This window comes from Diplotaxodon limnothrissa, linkage group LG1, assembly GCF_057381915.1.
Source record: "Diplotaxodon limnothrissa isolate DT_005_m linkage group LG1, D_limnothrissa_male_GT1.1, whole genome shotgun sequence".
In the NCBI taxonomy this organism is placed as follows: Eukaryota; Metazoa; Chordata; class Actinopteri; order Cichliformes; family Cichlidae; genus Diplotaxodon; species Diplotaxodon limnothrissa.
Genome location: NC_140596.1, coordinates 28,759,100 through 28,776,013, shown reverse-complemented (window position 1 = coordinate 28,776,013; position 16,914 = coordinate 28,759,100). Strand labels below are relative to the sequence as shown.

General features: G+C 41.2%; 2 protein-coding genes across 3 annotated transcripts in view; one reads left to right on the top strand and one right to left on the bottom strand.

Annotated features, from left to right (window-relative positions):
* Positions 1-5,649, bottom strand: part of homer2 (homer scaffold protein 2) — a 37,715-nt gene extending 32,066 nt beyond the window's left edge. Inside the window, exon 1 of the mRNA XM_085348700.1 lies at positions 5,112-5,649. Coding sequence (XP_085204826.1) covers positions 5,112-5,116 — 5 coding nt within the window. The 5' untranslated portion in view covers positions 5,117-5,649. The remainder of the gene's footprint in view (positions 1-5,111) is intronic.
* On the top strand, positions 5,356-9,118 carry LOC146639951 (RNA guanine-N7 methyltransferase-activating subunit-like protein). 2 transcript variants are annotated; one of them, XM_085348878.1, is made up of 3 exons: positions 5,356-5,489; positions 6,322-6,492; positions 8,107-9,118. In XM_085348878.1, the coding sequence occupies exons 2-3, from the start codon at positions 6,323-6,325 to the stop codon at positions 8,324-8,326; spliced, it is 390 nt and encodes a 129-aa protein (XP_085205004.1). In that variant the 5' UTR covers positions 5,356-5,489; position 6,322; the 3' UTR covers positions 8,327-9,118. The 2 variants fall into 2 exon arrangements, with proteins under 2 accessions (XP_085205004.1, XP_085204920.1); XM_085348794.1 differs by lacking the exon at positions 5,356-5,489 and adding an exon at positions 6,057-6,115.
* The last annotated feature ends 7,796 nt before the right edge of the window (positions 9,119-16,914 follow it).

The following is a 16,914-nucleotide window of genomic DNA, read 5'->3' as shown; positions in this document are numbered from 1 at the left end:
GCGGCTGTGATTGGTTCGGCTCTGCGCTACTTAATTTGGATTGGCTGACCTTTTTTTTTTTTTTTTTTTTTTTTGAGGACAAGAGCGGCGAGGTCTATCGCGATAGCTTAATTTCTCTATCAGTAGAAGTTATATCGCGATACATATCGTTATCGTTCTATCGCCCAGCTCTAGTGCAAGAGATGAATAAAGTAGTCACTTTTACATGGGTGCAATTCCAGAGGCATAACAATATGTTTGAGAATAGTAACCTATAATATAAGATAACCTCTTTAGTCTCTTTGCCAGTGAGACTTCATATTTCATTCCTTTTGAATCCTCTAGAGACTGGACCACATTATGCTCAGCTGCCTGATGTGAACACAAACTGTGCAACCATCTCACTAATAAAAAGAAACATCCAACATTAGGAAGTCAAACTATTTTTTTGGTCTTTTACTCCATTATTTTTTTATTTTTTTATTCCTTTAGAGACAATTTCACCACAGTGAAAGTTTTCTTGATGAAACGGGCACTAAAGCAGGACAATCAGCAGGCTACCCCAGTTACTTAAGCTCATTATATCACTCATAGAGTAAGTATAAAGTGCTGTCCTTGTCCCTATGTGGTCTGAAAAAATATATATATATGCAGATTTCGCTGCCTGCTCGAAGAACTTTAGTGACAAATGGGGCATTATTCACTTGTCAAATATCCACGGTAAAGTTGCAGAAACACTCACTGGGAGCAGTTATCCTTCCTCACTTTCTCTGCTGGTCCTGTCAGTAGCACTCCACATTACAAGAGGCTTTAGAGTGTAGCACAGTAACAAAAGGACATCTTTTCCCATATGAAAAAAAAAAACTGTGTCACAAGGTGTACTGTTCAAATGTGGCAACATGAATATGGAAAATTAGAAATGAGTGTATTAATTTGCTAAGCATAAAACACTAGAAATCATCAACTTGGATTCTCATTATCCTTTTTTTGCATGTTAGGTGAGCACCGCTGAGGCATGGTGTTATATTTTATCTGCGGGTCCTGATGGAGAGCGGCGCCGCCTTATTAGCGAGAACGGCGTGTTGTCTGTGTGAATGAGCAAAGTAAGCAGCGGAGGAAATTCTCTCTGGGTTCATTACTACTAAACCACCTGGGCTTTCCCTGCAACAAACACTTTGCTCAACTAATGATGTCAACAGGTCAAAGGAGGCCACTGTATATATATATACTGTATGCAATAACAGACTTCAAGGTCTAGTTAGCAGAGAACTACAGCTCTATATTATGCTTTCATTTTCTTTCTCCTGACATTTACAAAACAGGAGCATGATGTCTCAGCTTAAAACCACTCGCATTAAGTCACTGTTAAAGGTTATTTTATGGCATCTCTTCTGCACTACACTATCCAGTGCAGGAAGAAACAACCGTTAGGAGGGAAGAGCAAAATAAGCCCAAATTCAACACTACTGCTCATAAACTGACTAATTACAAGCATTTCTATTTTACTAAAAAAAAAATTCCCGTATTACCAGAATTTCCAATCTCTATAAAGCTATAGTAAAAATTTGATATACATGAGAGATACTATTTAACTCCCATGCCTATTGTAACTCAGTACTGCAATACGGTATCCACAATTAGGCATACAACGTTTGATGCGTCGCGAGGCAATTATCCAAACATACATCAAGACATTTGTGCAACTGAAGAGTAGTAAATGCTGCTGTTATGCTACTTGGTTTGTTTACTAGCATTAAAATCAGTTAATTACGGTAGCTCTCTTGCTTTAATACACAGTCCACCTTTGTCAGGGAAATTAGTTCAGTCCACCTACATATTCAATAGAAGTATCTATAATTGGCTCCATGCTATCGACGATTGATGATCTCAAGATAAAACACTTGTTAATATTTTGTCCCACTCCTTCCACAGATCATGATCAGGCTCTGAGGGCCGAAACATTATAACTTTAGTAATCGGGCTGTTTCTCATTTTGGCAAATTGGAAAAACAGCTGGAAAAATAGTAAAATAATCTTTACATATTGCTTTAATGCAGGATATTTTAATTTTGTAGAAAACATTCTGTCTTAGGCATGACTGTGGTAAACTATGTTTTATTCATTTTACCAATGACCTTCATAATCAATGCCAGGTCTGGCATCACTGAGTGTCCCATGCAACACAGGCAGCAGGCCAGAATCAAACAAGCCACCACAGCAGGTCTCCCTCCACCACACTGAGGCGGCAGGACACAGAGCCCAACGTAATGTGAGCGCTCCAAGGAAAAGGAAGTGAGGAAGTCTCCACAGAAGAACAGCATGGCAGCAGATGGCCTCCTAGGCTTCAACCATCTGGTGATGAGACGTCCAATCCACCATCAGCCTGTCCCCTTTCATTTACACATGATTCTTTAACAGTAAGACCTGCTCCTATTCCCCAACTGCACCTCTACAGCCATCCCCTCCAGCCTTCGGACACAGATGGAGAACATAGCCTCAGATTAAGCTTACAGTCCACTCTCCTGTCAGGGCAGCCAAAGGACCCACTGTCACGTCACATGTCACAGAGCCTAATCAATGAGTGTTAAACCTTTATATGCCATTCTCTGGCCAGCCAGGAGATTATCATCTATCCCTGTGTTAGGCCTGCTCCCAGCATGGCTTACTTTAAATAGCAATATGCTGATTGCATTGCTGTCTGTGTGGCTGCCTATTCAGTAGGGGCTTTCAGGCAATCTAGGCTTTATGTTGGAATAATTCCAGAGATGCAGCCCTTAAGCTGCAAAACTGTACTTAGAAACAGAATTCTCATCGCTTTCTTTCCCAGTGCTACCGTCTGAATTTCCTCCCCCTCTCCAATTCACCAGTCTTTAATTACATAGGCTTGATTTATTCTTTTTTAGGACATGCCGCACATGACGTACACATACAAATGCACACATACAATGCTACAATTTGGACCAATATGTAACAGTATATACTCAATAAATCGTGTGGAAATGGCATGAACAACAAAAAGTGTCTCAGGGTCAAGAGGGTACTGATAGATCATTTGCTCAAAGAAATATGGTAATAAAGGGACACGTAAAGATAGAAATCGAGGGCGTTAATGTGTGTGTTGTCTGACTTATAGTTAATCTATAACTTCATTTAGGAGACAGGAGCTTCAGGGACAAAGACACACACACACACACACACACACGACAAATGATCTACAGCTCCCTCCACCAAACACAGACTCATTCTTATCTGTTGATTTGCTGCTTCGTGCAAAACACATTGCATCATTAGCAGGTGTGCTCAGGTAGTAATATATACACTGCAGAATTAGCAACACATCTGCTAATTATTGGAAGGCGAACAAAAGAATTCCCCTCCCCTTTCTTTAATTTAGTCCAGTTACTTCAAGGTTTAAGATGTGATAGGCATTGTTTTTTGGGTCTTGTTTTACACAAACACACAAGAAAACTGCAGATTCATCAGTAATCTCCATCATTCAGTTGCAGCATAATGAGCAACAATCATTAAGTTATTTCTTAAGGAGAAAGTTTCCAGTTTCAGTTCTCACATTTGATTCGCTATTACTATTATTATTAAATATTTTGTTTGCCTTCTATGAGAGTAAATTTCATTAGTTGTGATTTGGACTCCTGGTCAGACAATCTAACACAGTCACAACATGCTGATTCAATCACTGCTGCAATAGCTGCTGATTCAAATGCATCAAAGCAACAATACTGAATCAAGTGTAGGAGATTGGATTTATCAGCCTTCCATAGTTTTGATTTTTCACTGCTGCTCAGGTATTGCAAAAAGGAATTTTAAGATTTTTTTTATTTTTTTTTATACAAGCAACATTTGATTACCCCGAAACTAATTGGAATGACAAAGGCAGCCAATGTAGTTTCAAGGAAGTCCTGTGGGATAAAATTTCATAGAAGCCATTTGTGCCCTCCTTCTTAAAAAGGTATTTAGCTGACAAGTGACACCACTGCTTAGCACTGAGTGAACATAGAAAAGAAAAAGGGAACTTTTGTGCCTGTGAGTAGGTGGGAACTCCTGCTTTGGCCTGGCTGCCATGCTTGTCACAGATCCACTGCATGGGTCAGTTTCATGACACAACACAGCTGAGTCCTTTGAAACCGGCTGGGTGAGTACACCAAACTGGCGAAAGGAAGTCAGGACTGTTGAACTGGTTTCTTACGCATTAAAATACTGAGGAAAAGCAATCACTTTGGTATGGGGTGGTACTCATTACATAATTGAGCATTTATGCAGCTAGTGATTCACGCCTCACATCATAGTTTCCATAAATCCAAGTTTTGTGTGTTACAAGTGGAAGAATTCCTAAAATAAATAAATGAATAAATAAGTGATCTAGAATGAGGTTTAAGTCTGAAAAGTTTTCCCTTTTTTGTGTGAAATTAAAACAATCCAGCTGCTTGGAAAGCATAGACAGGGATATATGTAGATGTGCAGAAAGAGGGAGAGATGGTGATTGCATAACTGTGGCAGTGAGCCACAGAATCAACATTCATACCACAGTATAGAGGCAAAATACTGTACGGTACCATGTAAAACTACTGTGGGAGTACACGCCACTACTTCCAGTACTGTGGACAACACACATACGTACAAATACACACTTCCACAAGTACCACCATCTCTCCTCATTAGTGGGCAGTGTTGACTCTGACACCTCCATATCATAACCCTCTCCAAACCATATTCCTATCCTGAAGAAAAGGAAGAAGCGGAGCACTCAAGAATGATCCTTTTGAAATTCTGCTCATAAATAAAACATAAATCCATAATTATAAATATGGCATCAACCCCCCCACCGCACACACACATATACACACATCTGAATAGTCTCACTGACAGTCCAACAAGAGTCACCTCATTAATTTCCCCACATTGCAACACAATCTGGCAATAAAACAGAGGTGATCTTCTCACAACCTGGCGCTTGAAATCAGCGATATTTAGAATTAAATGTATTTGAGGGCTGACAGGTGAAACGGGCAGCTCTGGGGGCATATTTGCCGTCTTTTCGCCGCACAAACACATTTTTAGTCAGCGCAGGTGTCATGAGAGGCGCTCTGAAGGGCAGCGCTTTCTGGATTACTCACCCCATTGCCGCGGACTTGAGGAACAACTCCTTATTTTTTTCTTTAATCTGAAGGTTATGTATTGGCTGGGTTGAGAGGAAAAATAATGTTTCAAAAGCGCAGTCCGTAGATGATTAGCGGTCCAAAGAGTTCATAACCCCGTGTGCCAGCTCCGAACAAGTCCTCTTGCCGCTGAGAGACAGCTGAGATATGGGGGAGAGAGAGAGCAGTTCTTCGCAAACTCGACTCACCGGGCTGTCAAGCTCAGTCTCACAGAAGCCCGTTCAATTCAGGAAGTTTTTTCCTCCTCTCCTCCTTTGTTTTTCCTGTTCACATGGGCGGGTGTGAATCCCACCTTGGCGTGGCTTCTCCCTCGCCGCCTTCAAACAATCGGCGCTGGTGAGTTAAGTTAATGTTTGCATTTCGCTGCTCTACGCTGAGCTTCTTCCTCCACAACGGGCTGTTTCATATCAACGGCAGCAGCAGCGACACGGGGCGGCTTCCACCTGCTTTCTCCTTTCAGCCACCCACTGTTTCCTAAACCTGTCATATCTGTGGTGGCGTCTGCGGTTTTAGATGGACTTTCAGGCCAGACTGGAGTTTTTTAGTCATAAACAAAAAAAAATAATAATAATTTTCAGTTAAACCCGACGGTTTTTTAAATAAAAAATAAAAATCTGATGCACTTACATGTTTCCATTCACTGTGCTGGCTTCCACCAGTTTGCCCTTTCTCCCAAATTAAGCGGAATAACTGTTAAAGCAAACTTCGCTACGCCACTTATTAGCATGTAATTGTGTCAATTAATAGGTCTTGAATCTTTTCATAATGGTTGTTGGACTTTTTTCTTCTATCCCCTAACTGCCAGGTAACGTTCATTAATCTCTGGCAGGTGCGCGCGCTCCCAGAACCGTTAAAATTTGTAGAGGTTTGTTCCGGGGGGGAAGGATTTCAGCGACGTACGACACTGAAATTTCAGAAGTGGAAAGTGTCGCTAAAGCTAACGACGTACTTGTCACATTAAGGTATTTTTTCAAAGCCAGAGATGTAACTGTTTTTAATCTAGTTTTATTTTTCGTTGTTTATATGTTGGATAACTACTATTACTGTCCAGAATAGTTATCTTATTGGGAACACGCGGTTTAGCAAGACCAACAGGGAATACAAACACGACGCCGCGATAGCAGCTTTTCTGTGATATTAAGTATTTCAATAATTTGTGTGCTCACAGAATGACCGAAACTGCGGAAACCCAGCAGAACTACGAGGAGATGTTCGCACACAGGTTCTCCTCGGAGGATCAGGAGTACCAGGAGTACTTAAACCGTCCTGCAGACCACCCTCCCATCGTGGAGGACTGGAGGAGTCGTGGGGGAGGAAACCAGAGAGGCAGAGATAACCGGTAGGGCTGCTTATTGATTTCATTTTGTCATTGCGAAACTGCTAACGATTGGGAGAAGCGATAATGATAGAAACACCGCTGTAATGTAGGTGATAAGCGTTAGAAAATATTAAGGAGAATTCCCCTAACCATCGTGTAGCTGGGATAAGGAATGAGAGATTCTGTTTAGATGCTCTGAACCAGTAAAGAAGAATGCAAAAGACTTCTCATTAAGTAAGGCAGTTTTCCACTGAAAAATGACAGCAAGATAGTCAGAGGGGTGAAACTGTCCTTAAAGATCAGTATTCCACTATACCATTGATCTGGACAGTGTACTATGAAGTACGTTCGAGATACCGCTGATATATTTTGAAAGGCATGGCACTGGCAGCATCTACCCAGTCGCAAGCCCCCCCAACCAACCAACCAACCACACAGGACTCCAATGATCTGTGTGACTGTGAACCAACACAGACTCATTTATTCTGCCCTTCACCCAGGACCAGTTTGCAACTTGGAGCAAATTACTTGAGACAGCACACAAACTCCTCCCCTGTTATAAGGTGGTGATTTGTGGAGTGGTGAAAAAGAACTTCCTCCATCCTGAGAGAGAGGATGAAAGCTCGATCATTCAGGTGGTGCACAGAATAAAGCCGCTACTTTCACACATATCAAAAGGAGCCAGTTGTGGTGATTCAACCATCTGACTAGTTTCCCTCCTAGGTGAGGTGTTTAGAGCATGTCCTACAGAGGAGTTTCCAGGGCCAACCCAGGACAAGTAATTTCTTTAGTCATTTCAAGACTTTGTCTCTCAGCTGGCTTGGGAACACCTTAGTGTCGCAGCACAAGGGCTAGAGGAGGTGACTTAAAAAAAGGGAGGTCTGGGCATATCTGTTTAAACTCCTCCAGGAGCCACAAAAGAATGCTGATGAAAATGAGGGCTCTGTAAATTATAAGTCTGCTGTAACGAATACATCTGATGGATTACAATTGTTATGCAATGAAATTAATGTAGTGTCTGTAAGATGGTTTTAGTTTCGTTTGTAATTCAGATGCAAGCTTTGTCTGTGAGCAAATTTGATGTAAGGTTCATAAATGTGTTGTGTGACCCCATTAATAATTGTGTACTGAAATTCTCCAATATTTGTAGAAAATGGCACACACACAAAAATCAAGGAATAAGGCTAGATCTCAAAATCTGTGTTTTATGCTCTTAAGAAAACTTGGCCCCAATACAGTCTGCCCACAGAGGTCAGAGGGATCTTCCAGGAATGTTGACGCTATTTTCCAGAGAACCGATTAATCCATAGGTGGTAATTTTGGACCTGTTAATATCTAATCTGGAGCATAGCCTACAGGTTAGGTTGGTAGAATAAGTTGCCATGGCGATGTACCCCAGTAAGAAGTGAACTGCCTTCATAAAACTGAAATCCCAGCATTAACACGGAAGTTTCTGGAGGAGTTTCCTGGTATTTTTACCTTCTTGTAAATGAGAAATCTATTTTTAAATTGTGATGAGAGATTAGAGAAACCCAGTAAGCACGACTCACAATACCATAGTAGTTTATGAGGACAACTTAAGCTAATGTCTATCAATCACTGCCTGTTGTTTGTTAATTTTATGTCATCATCAAGGTACCATGACCGTGGTCACAGAGGACGTGGATGGGGAGGAGACCGCGGTTGGAGACGAGATGATCGTGGACAGCAACATTGGCACGACAGAAACCGAGACAGAGAGCGAGACCGAGACAGAGACCGGCACTGGGGTCATGGAAGTGGGTCTTATTCAGGGCGGCCAAGCTCCAACCAGGGATACGTCTCCCATCAGAGACCACATCATGATCGCTACTGATCTCTTTTGTAATCTCTCAGGTGTTACAAGTGTTTAAAGTATTTGTAGTCTTTCAGCTCACATTGTAGTACTATATGCAGGAGTGTGCAACTAATATTTCTTTCAGTGATTCAAGATGAGCAATGTATAAACAAAAAAAGTCTTTTGTGTTTATCATTTTATTTTTGATGCACTGATTTTTACTCTCCAAATTAAAATTCCTGGCAGGTAAATGGGACTGTGTGAATCTGCTGGACTTCCACTTAGCGCCCCCCCCCCCCCCCCCCCCCCCCCCCCCCCCGTCATACCTAACCACAGTAATGTTTTCCCATGTTATTTCACACTGCTCAGCCCTGTTGTCATATTTGGATGTCTTAACAGGAGATAGATTTGCAGTATTCTGCAGTGGAGCTCACACTGAAAATGACTGTTTCTCTCGGGTTTGTGGGCTGCCGTATAATTTCATTAGCACATTATTGCTCTGAAATTTCACAGGAGCATTGTTTTGTTTATTTTCTGCTACTGTTTTATATGCTTTGGTATAAAATTGTGTGGTACAGTGTTGTAACAAACACTAAACCAGAATTTGCAGCGAAAACGTGTAAGCAACACAGCTTCAGTTTTCTGTGTCAGAATGTTATGCAAGGACATGTAGACTTAAGAACTAATCTGCTGTCAATAAACTAAATTTAAAAAACAAACAAGAGATTTCTGGAGGGGGGGGTTGAGTTATGTAGTTTGATATTTTTATTTTTTTTTAATAAAGAGTCTTGTTCCCAGCAGAAACAGTTGCTAATAATTTATTGGAGATAATTTATAGGGATGTGTCTAAAAGTTCAAAAATTGATAAGATCAGATATTGGCCTTTGGTCTGTTTGCATTAAACATATTTCATTTTTCTACCGTATACTATTTTGTTATTTTCTTTCTTTCATTTAGTCGCACTAAGCTGATTCAGGTTGTAACACCAAAGAATCACTGACCTTGTGTTACATACCATATAAATAGTAGTTTTTCATAATGTGTGTGTGTGTCTGTGTGTGTGTATACACGCACACACCCGTTCAGCTATCTTAGTGAGGACCATCTTGTTCTTTTTTCCTGAGGTAGTTGTGTTGTAGCTTGGACTTATGTTTTGGGTCATTATCTTGCTGTGGGATGAACCCATAACCAACTAGGTGCATACCACAGGGCATTGCATGGTGCTGCAAAATGATATGGTAGCAGTTTTGGTTCAGGGTGCCTCTCACTTCGTACAAGTGACTGACCCTGGATCCAGCAAAACAGCCCCAGGCCATCACACGTCATTCTCCATGTTTGACAGTTGATGCAACACACATCCTTTCTCCTACCCGACAGCATACAAAGATCCTGCATGATGACCCAAAGATTTCACATTTTGATTCATCAGTCCTTAATACCATCTTCCAGTGTAAAGACAGGGTTAACAGTTCATTTGAACTTCAGCAGTGCAATCAGCTGTGATGATAAGCGAGGGAGGGAGGAAGGAGGTTAGGCCGTAAGTGCGTGGGGGATGTGCTGAAACTGGCACACTGTGGAGAACGCTGCCATCACCACTGTAATCAGTTTAGATTAGAGAGTTGTCACCCGAGACTGCTGTGTCTTCACAGCACAGCGATGTCTTGTGCAGAGTAGATCAGTAAGTAAAGTAGGGGTTTATTTACAGAGAAATATCTAAAAATTCCAGACTTGTGTTTACGTGGCACAGGGAAGGAGTGTAGATATTCCCATCTTTCACGGTCATTTCACTTTCTTTGTTATCAGTGCTTTGGCAAATCATAAAAGTATAATCTGAGGAGAGTTTACAAATCAAGGTCAGCAGATTTATATGCAGTATTATAAAGAGAAACCCAAAACATCACCACCCAGCAAGCACTTGGCAAACAGTGGGCAGTAAGAAACTTCAGTCATAACTAAATTCAGGCTGGGCGGCCGGCTGTCTTGACCATTTGGGGTGAGCGGAGAGAGAAAGGATGAGCGCTGAAAAACAATAAACACTGAGCAGATTGGTGGTGCCAGTAAACAAAAGATCAGGAACACACAGCTCCAGAACCAGACGCACAGGCTCTGGAAAGAGAGGGGACAATGCAAAAACTATCCAAAGTGAATGACCTGCAATAGTCGTCAATCAAATTAATTTACATTGAACGAGAAGAGAGCAAAGCCAAGATGATAGGTGCACTGTGGGAGGTCCCACAAAAGAAGGGCCTATAGCATCATAAAAAAGGATTTTTCAGGGAACCACCTCTTATTATAGGTTTTCATCAAAAAGGAAAGTTTTAAGCCTACATGGAAACACAGTATATATGACAAAAACATTATATTGAATTATATGCAATATTATAAAGAGAAACCCACCCACACTCAGCAAGCACTTGGCAAACAGTGGGGAGTATGAAACTTCAGACAGAACTAAATTCAGGCAGCAGCTGGCTCCCTTGACCATTTCGGAAGGTCGAAACAGAGTTTTCACAATTTCAATAATCTTGAAAGTGTTAAAGCATGGGTGTCAAACATAAGGCCCAGTTGCCAAAATTTAGCTCTCCAGAGACTCCAGTTTGGCCCACTGTACAGCTTTGAAAATGAAAGGAGCATACAACACATATAGCTCATTAATTGATGTACTTTGTAAACTGGTACTACTGAAGTTTACTATGGTCACAGTGAACAAACACTTCCCAGTGTCTCAAGTTATTACAAGAGTAAGCTAAAGTCATATTTCTTATGGTTTGTCCCTGCTAATAGCACGACTCTCTGGATGGCATTGCTGGCAAAGACTCTATAAGGACCCACACAGTGTTGTTCACTCTGTCATCAGTCTGGATGGATAGTGCCTGCATTTTATAGAGGATATATGATACAGAATTTGGTGTTTTCCCCTGACATTTACTTCTCTAACACTAATGATAGTTTTTGCTTTTCATGGATTGTCAAAAAAGTGGGTCTTCGTGCTCGAATCCTGCTTTGAATGTGTTTAGCTTACGTAGTATAGAATTTGGTGCTGATATTAACACATCACATCAGAAGGACTGCCTGTCAGATTGAGATGAACTGACATCCCCTTTGAAATCCTCAGAAACTAGACTCAACATAAAGTTCACACAGCTAGAAAGATTAATCCAAAGGTCAGCATGTTAATCCGGTCCTTTGTGTGACACAGAGTGTTGACTGTACTATCCCTTAGCCAACACATTCATTGCACTCATCTCTTAATGCAGCATAAAGCATCTGGTTAAGCAGTTTTTGCCACATTAAGAAAATAAATGTGCTGCTTACTGTTATTTCTTTGACTACCAGGTGGAGACCTTTTGAATCCCCCTCTAATCAATCCCATCATGTTTTAATTGCAATTATTACGCTGGTAATGCATGATGAGACTTGGAGATTGTAAGAAAAGGAAAACAATAGAGAGAGCCACAGTGAGGGACCGACAAGAATATGCCCTCGGTGTGGTCTGCCGGGCTGTCAGGCTTCATGTGGCCTGTTTGTGACGATGCAATGTGACAGCAATGGAGACAGTGCACTGGGGGCCATGTCCTTGATGATGAACTCATCCACTACAATCATCACTCTGCCCCCCCTCCTCTTGGAAGAGCATGCACACATGCGCTTGTGCGCACAATACACTACAGCCTCCCCGGAAACACGCACAAACACGCAGGATCCCCCAGCCCCCGGAGCACTCGGCGACCTACATCTGGTGTTGGAGAGTGCAGGGGCTAAGGTTGGTCCGGGCCAGCCAGCCCCCAGCAGACAGTGCAGAGTGTTCGTGTAGCGAGTAGCGTGTGTAAATGGCAAAGCGCTCTGCTCTTTTGTGTTGAAATGAATGCCTCCAGCATTCAAACAACACTGTGCACAAGTGTACCTTGTGTGCACGAGCACACGTGCAGCTAGAAGCCACGTGATCATATATGCACTTAATTAACAATTAAGAATAGGTCGCAAAGTGAGGTTTGAATGCACCCTGGTGCTTTGCTCATCCGAATGCACACTCTGTAACTTAATCATGCAGCTGCCCAGGTCATCCATGTGAAGACGGTGGACTGTGGTGCAGAGGAGCGCTTGTTAGTCTGATTATATCAGGTGGTACTCTAGTGGCACACATAGACAGCTCTAGGAATACTTGGTGGAAGAAGCATTCAGACCTGATCCTTTACTAACCTGGTGAGAGATGTATTCAGTAGTGGATGTGAAACATAACAAGAAGCAGCTTTGGTGCCACTTTTTGCAAGCAACCATAGGCCAAAAAGGTTTCTCATGAATTAAAAGCTGATGCTGTTATTATCAAATTCAGCATATGTAGTAGAAAGCCCAAATTGTAAATTCCCATGTTATAAATAAAATGCAGGTCATGAAAATTCAATGTATTTCTTCTCTCATGGGAATACAGACAGAAATGGCTTTTCTCTTGTTACCAAAGATGGCTCCATCTTCCAAAACCTTAGATGCTCCGCTCAGTCCATCTGTGTCTTCCTCATGCAAACCAGTGATTGGCCGAGGGACAGGCTGACACACAGAACTACACCGAAAGCCTTTTCATTGCAGTAAAGATGCTGGTTTGTAATTGATGTTGATCAAAAATGCAACATCTGAGCCATCTGTTTTTCTTGTCTCATTCAGGGTAAGGACATTCTCAGATTCAGCAGTCTGCGAAATGGGAACGATTTTCCCTCATTCTTCAACCTGCCCTGTGCTTACTGCCGTCTAGGCTGCAATTACCCTTCAAGATGACAACCATCAGCGTCCTACAGAGCAGCACATCGAACCACTGCTGATAATTTACATTGTTGAATATTAATAAAAGTCAGATTCAAGAGGGAAAGGTGCAGATTTTTTGTGAATAGAGAAAATGTCCCTTTGTTTAAAACCAGTTGCCCAAACAGCTAAATGTAGGAAATATGCCTTTGTTTATCCTTTTCCTGATTGACTGTGAATGAAATACTTATAAAATGAGTCAAAATTTTAAAAGCACATGGTAGAAATGCACAGTTATAAATAAATAAATAAATATGGATTTATTTTATCGAGCTACTTCAGTCTCTGATTCTTGGTGTTGTGCATGCTGCTGCACTCCATCATTTTAGCTACGTAAATAAAAGGGTGCCATCTTTATTCTTATGAGTGACACTCTTAATTTTCCTCCACTGTTGAATATGCAAAGGGAAAAAAACTTAACATAAAATTTCAAGAAAAATCTGATGATGAAGGCGACAAGTCCGAAATGAAGGCATGAATGGTGGAGATGCCACAATGAATTTGTGAAATTGAGAGTTTTGTGTACATTTTTTACTTTCAGTACTCACTGTTAGAACTAACTGATTTTTTTTTAGCACCACAAGTGAAGGCACATGCCTATGACAGTTTTTTTTTCTTCCACTTTCATCAATAAGTCAAACATTTGGCTTAATAGCTCCAATATTTGTGAGGTACCCTCTAAATGATGTAAATGTTTGGGTTGGTCTGGGACTTACAAACTTGAATTGTTGAGAAAAAATTCTGCAAAAAAAACTTTTAAAAAGTTAAATTTTGAGATAATAACCAAAAATATTTGAATTACAAATAGCAAAACAATTGTATCTATTTCTGTTAAGTGAAAAAAAACAAAACCACGCCCTATAATGTAAATTTCAAAATAAATGAAATGTTGATTTTAATTTTTATAACAGTTTTTATATAAAAATCATAAATTGGGCTGTTGTGTGTCATTTCGGTTTCTCCTTTCCTCTTCAGCATCTCTCTATGAGGAGTGCACGGCCTGATCGCTCTACTGTCACTCTAATCGCACAGACATGTATTCTCCATCAAATTCAGAGTTCTTTAAAACGTGCACTGCGTACAGTATAATAGAATATGAAGTGAGAGGCATCGCAATTTAGCAGGATCAGTTCAGTGATGCTCACCACACAGTCATATGTCAGCAAGCACTTGGCAAGCAGTGGGGAGTATGAAACTTCAGGCAGAACTAAATTCAGGCAGCAGCCGGCTGTCTTGACCATTTCGGAAGGTCGAGTTTTCACAATTTCAATAATCTTGAAAGTGTTAAAGTGTTAAAGTCATATATATATATATATATATATATATATATATATATATATATATATATAAAAAATTAATTATCCAACTGTCTCACAACACTGGAATACAAATTACATAACTCCCACCAGCTGGACAAGTAGGTGAACACAAACACACTCACACACTATCCATTCTGGCTGCAGGTTAAGTCGTGATGGACACACACACACACACACACACACACACACACACACACACACACACACACACACACACACACACACACACACAGAAAGCTGGATCTTGACGAGAATATTTAAATAAATGTAGGTGCTAAGATGCAGTACACTGACAAACAAGGATAGGCTGCACATGCAATAAAGCTAAAATCCAGGATGAGTGACTGAGTGGGGACCTGGACTGACCCAGGTAACATTTTAGGATCAGCATCTAAATGTAGCCTTAAACATGACTTTGTGTGGTTTCAGTTAATCAACACAATTGTCAAGACACAATAGGAGTAAACAAATCACTGAACTGAATTTCCTTTAGGGAAATCCAAAAAGATCCTAGGGACTATTGCCACAAATGTGAAAACAAAGGTGTGTAAAACCCCTTGTATTTTGTGTGTAGAGAAAGCTGCGTGAAGTCTGGGAAATTGGCTCAACTGATGTAGTCTAAAAATTGCTTGGTGTAACACTTACCACACTCAGCTTTTGACCAAAAGAAAAATATTTCAGGTTTTCCTGATTCAGTTTTGACACTGATGTGATTTTTGCTGTTGTTGCTTTGTGTCTTCAGATAAAGACAGGAGTGTGTGCATCCTTTAGGTGTGTTATATTACCACAATTACATCTGGGTACATAATGTAAATGACAAATACACACTGTAACCACAGACACATCATACACATATGATGCATGTCTTTGGCAAACACAAAAATGTGTTTTTATAAAAATGCTAAAAACCAGAAAAGAGAGTAAAGACCTTGCTTCACTTCACTTCCTTCACAACAGAAGAACCACATGCAGGTAATACTACCTGCTCATATGTCAGCATCATTTTTTGGTACTGTGAGAGTTTTGCTGCACAACATTTTTTGTGGCCTGTTTGTGACGATGCAATGTGACAGCAATGGAGACAGTGCGCTGGGGGCCATGTCCTTGATGATGAACTCATCCACTACAATCATCACTCTGCCCCCCCTCCTCTTGGAAGAGCATGCACACATGCGCTTGTGCGCACAATACACTACAGCCTCCCCGGAAACACGCACAAACACGCAGGATCCCCCAGCCCCCGGAGCACTCGGCGACCTACATCTGGTGTTGGAGAGTGCAGGGGCTAAGGTTGGTCCGGGCCAGCCAGCCCCCAGCAGACAGTGCAGAGTGTTCGTGTAGCGAGTAGCGTGTGTAAATGGCAAAGCGCTCTGCTCTTTTGTGTTGAAATGAATGCCTCCAGCATTCAAACAACACTGTGCACAAGTGTACCTTGTGTGCACGAGCACACGTGCAGCTAGAAGCCACGTGATCATATATGCACTTAATTAACAATTAAGAATAGGTCGCAAAGTGAGGTTTGAATGCACCCTGGTGCTTTGCTCATCCGAATGCACACTCTGTAACTTAATCATGCAGCTGCCCAGGTCATCCATGTGAAGACGGTGGACTGTGGTGCAGAGGAGCGCTTGTTAGTCTGATTATATCAGGTGGTACTCTAGTGGCACACATAGACAGCTCTAGGAATACTTGGTGGAAGAAGCATTCAGACCTGATCCTTTACTAACCTGGTGAGAGATGTATTCAGTAGTGGATGTGAAACATAACAAGAAGCAGCTTTGGTGCCACTTTTTGCAAGCAACCATAGGCCAAAAAGGTTTCTCATGAATTAAAAGCTGATGCTGTTATTATCAAATTCAGCATATGTAGTAGAAAGCCCAAATTGTAAATTCCCATGTTATAAATAAAATGCAGGTCATGAAAATTCAATGTATTTCTTCTCTCATGGGAATACAGACAGAAATGGCTTTTCTCTTGTTACCAAAGATGGCTCCATCTTCCAAAACCTTAGATGCTCCGCTCAGTCCATCTGTGTCTTCCTCATGCAAACCAGTGATTGGCCGAGGGACAGGCTGACACACAGAACTACACCGAAAGCCTTTTCATTGCAGTAAAGATGCTGGTTTGTAATTGATGTTGATCAAAAATGCAACATCTGAGCCATCTGTTTTTCTTGTCTCATTCAGGGTAAGGACATTCTCAGATTCAGCAGTCTGCGAAATGGGAACGATTTTCCCTCATTCTTCAACCTGCCCTGTGCTTACTGCCGTCTAGGCTGCAATTACCCTTCAAGATGACAACCATCAGCGTCCTACAGAGCAGCACATCGAACCACTGCTGATAATTTACATTGTTGAATATTAATAAAAGTCAGATTCAAGAGGGAAAGGTGCAGATTTTTTGTGAATAGAGAAAATGTCCCTTTGTTTAAAACCAGTTGCCCAAACAGCTAAATGTAGGAAATATGCCTTTGTTTATCCTTTTCCTGATTGACTGTGAATGAAATACTTATAA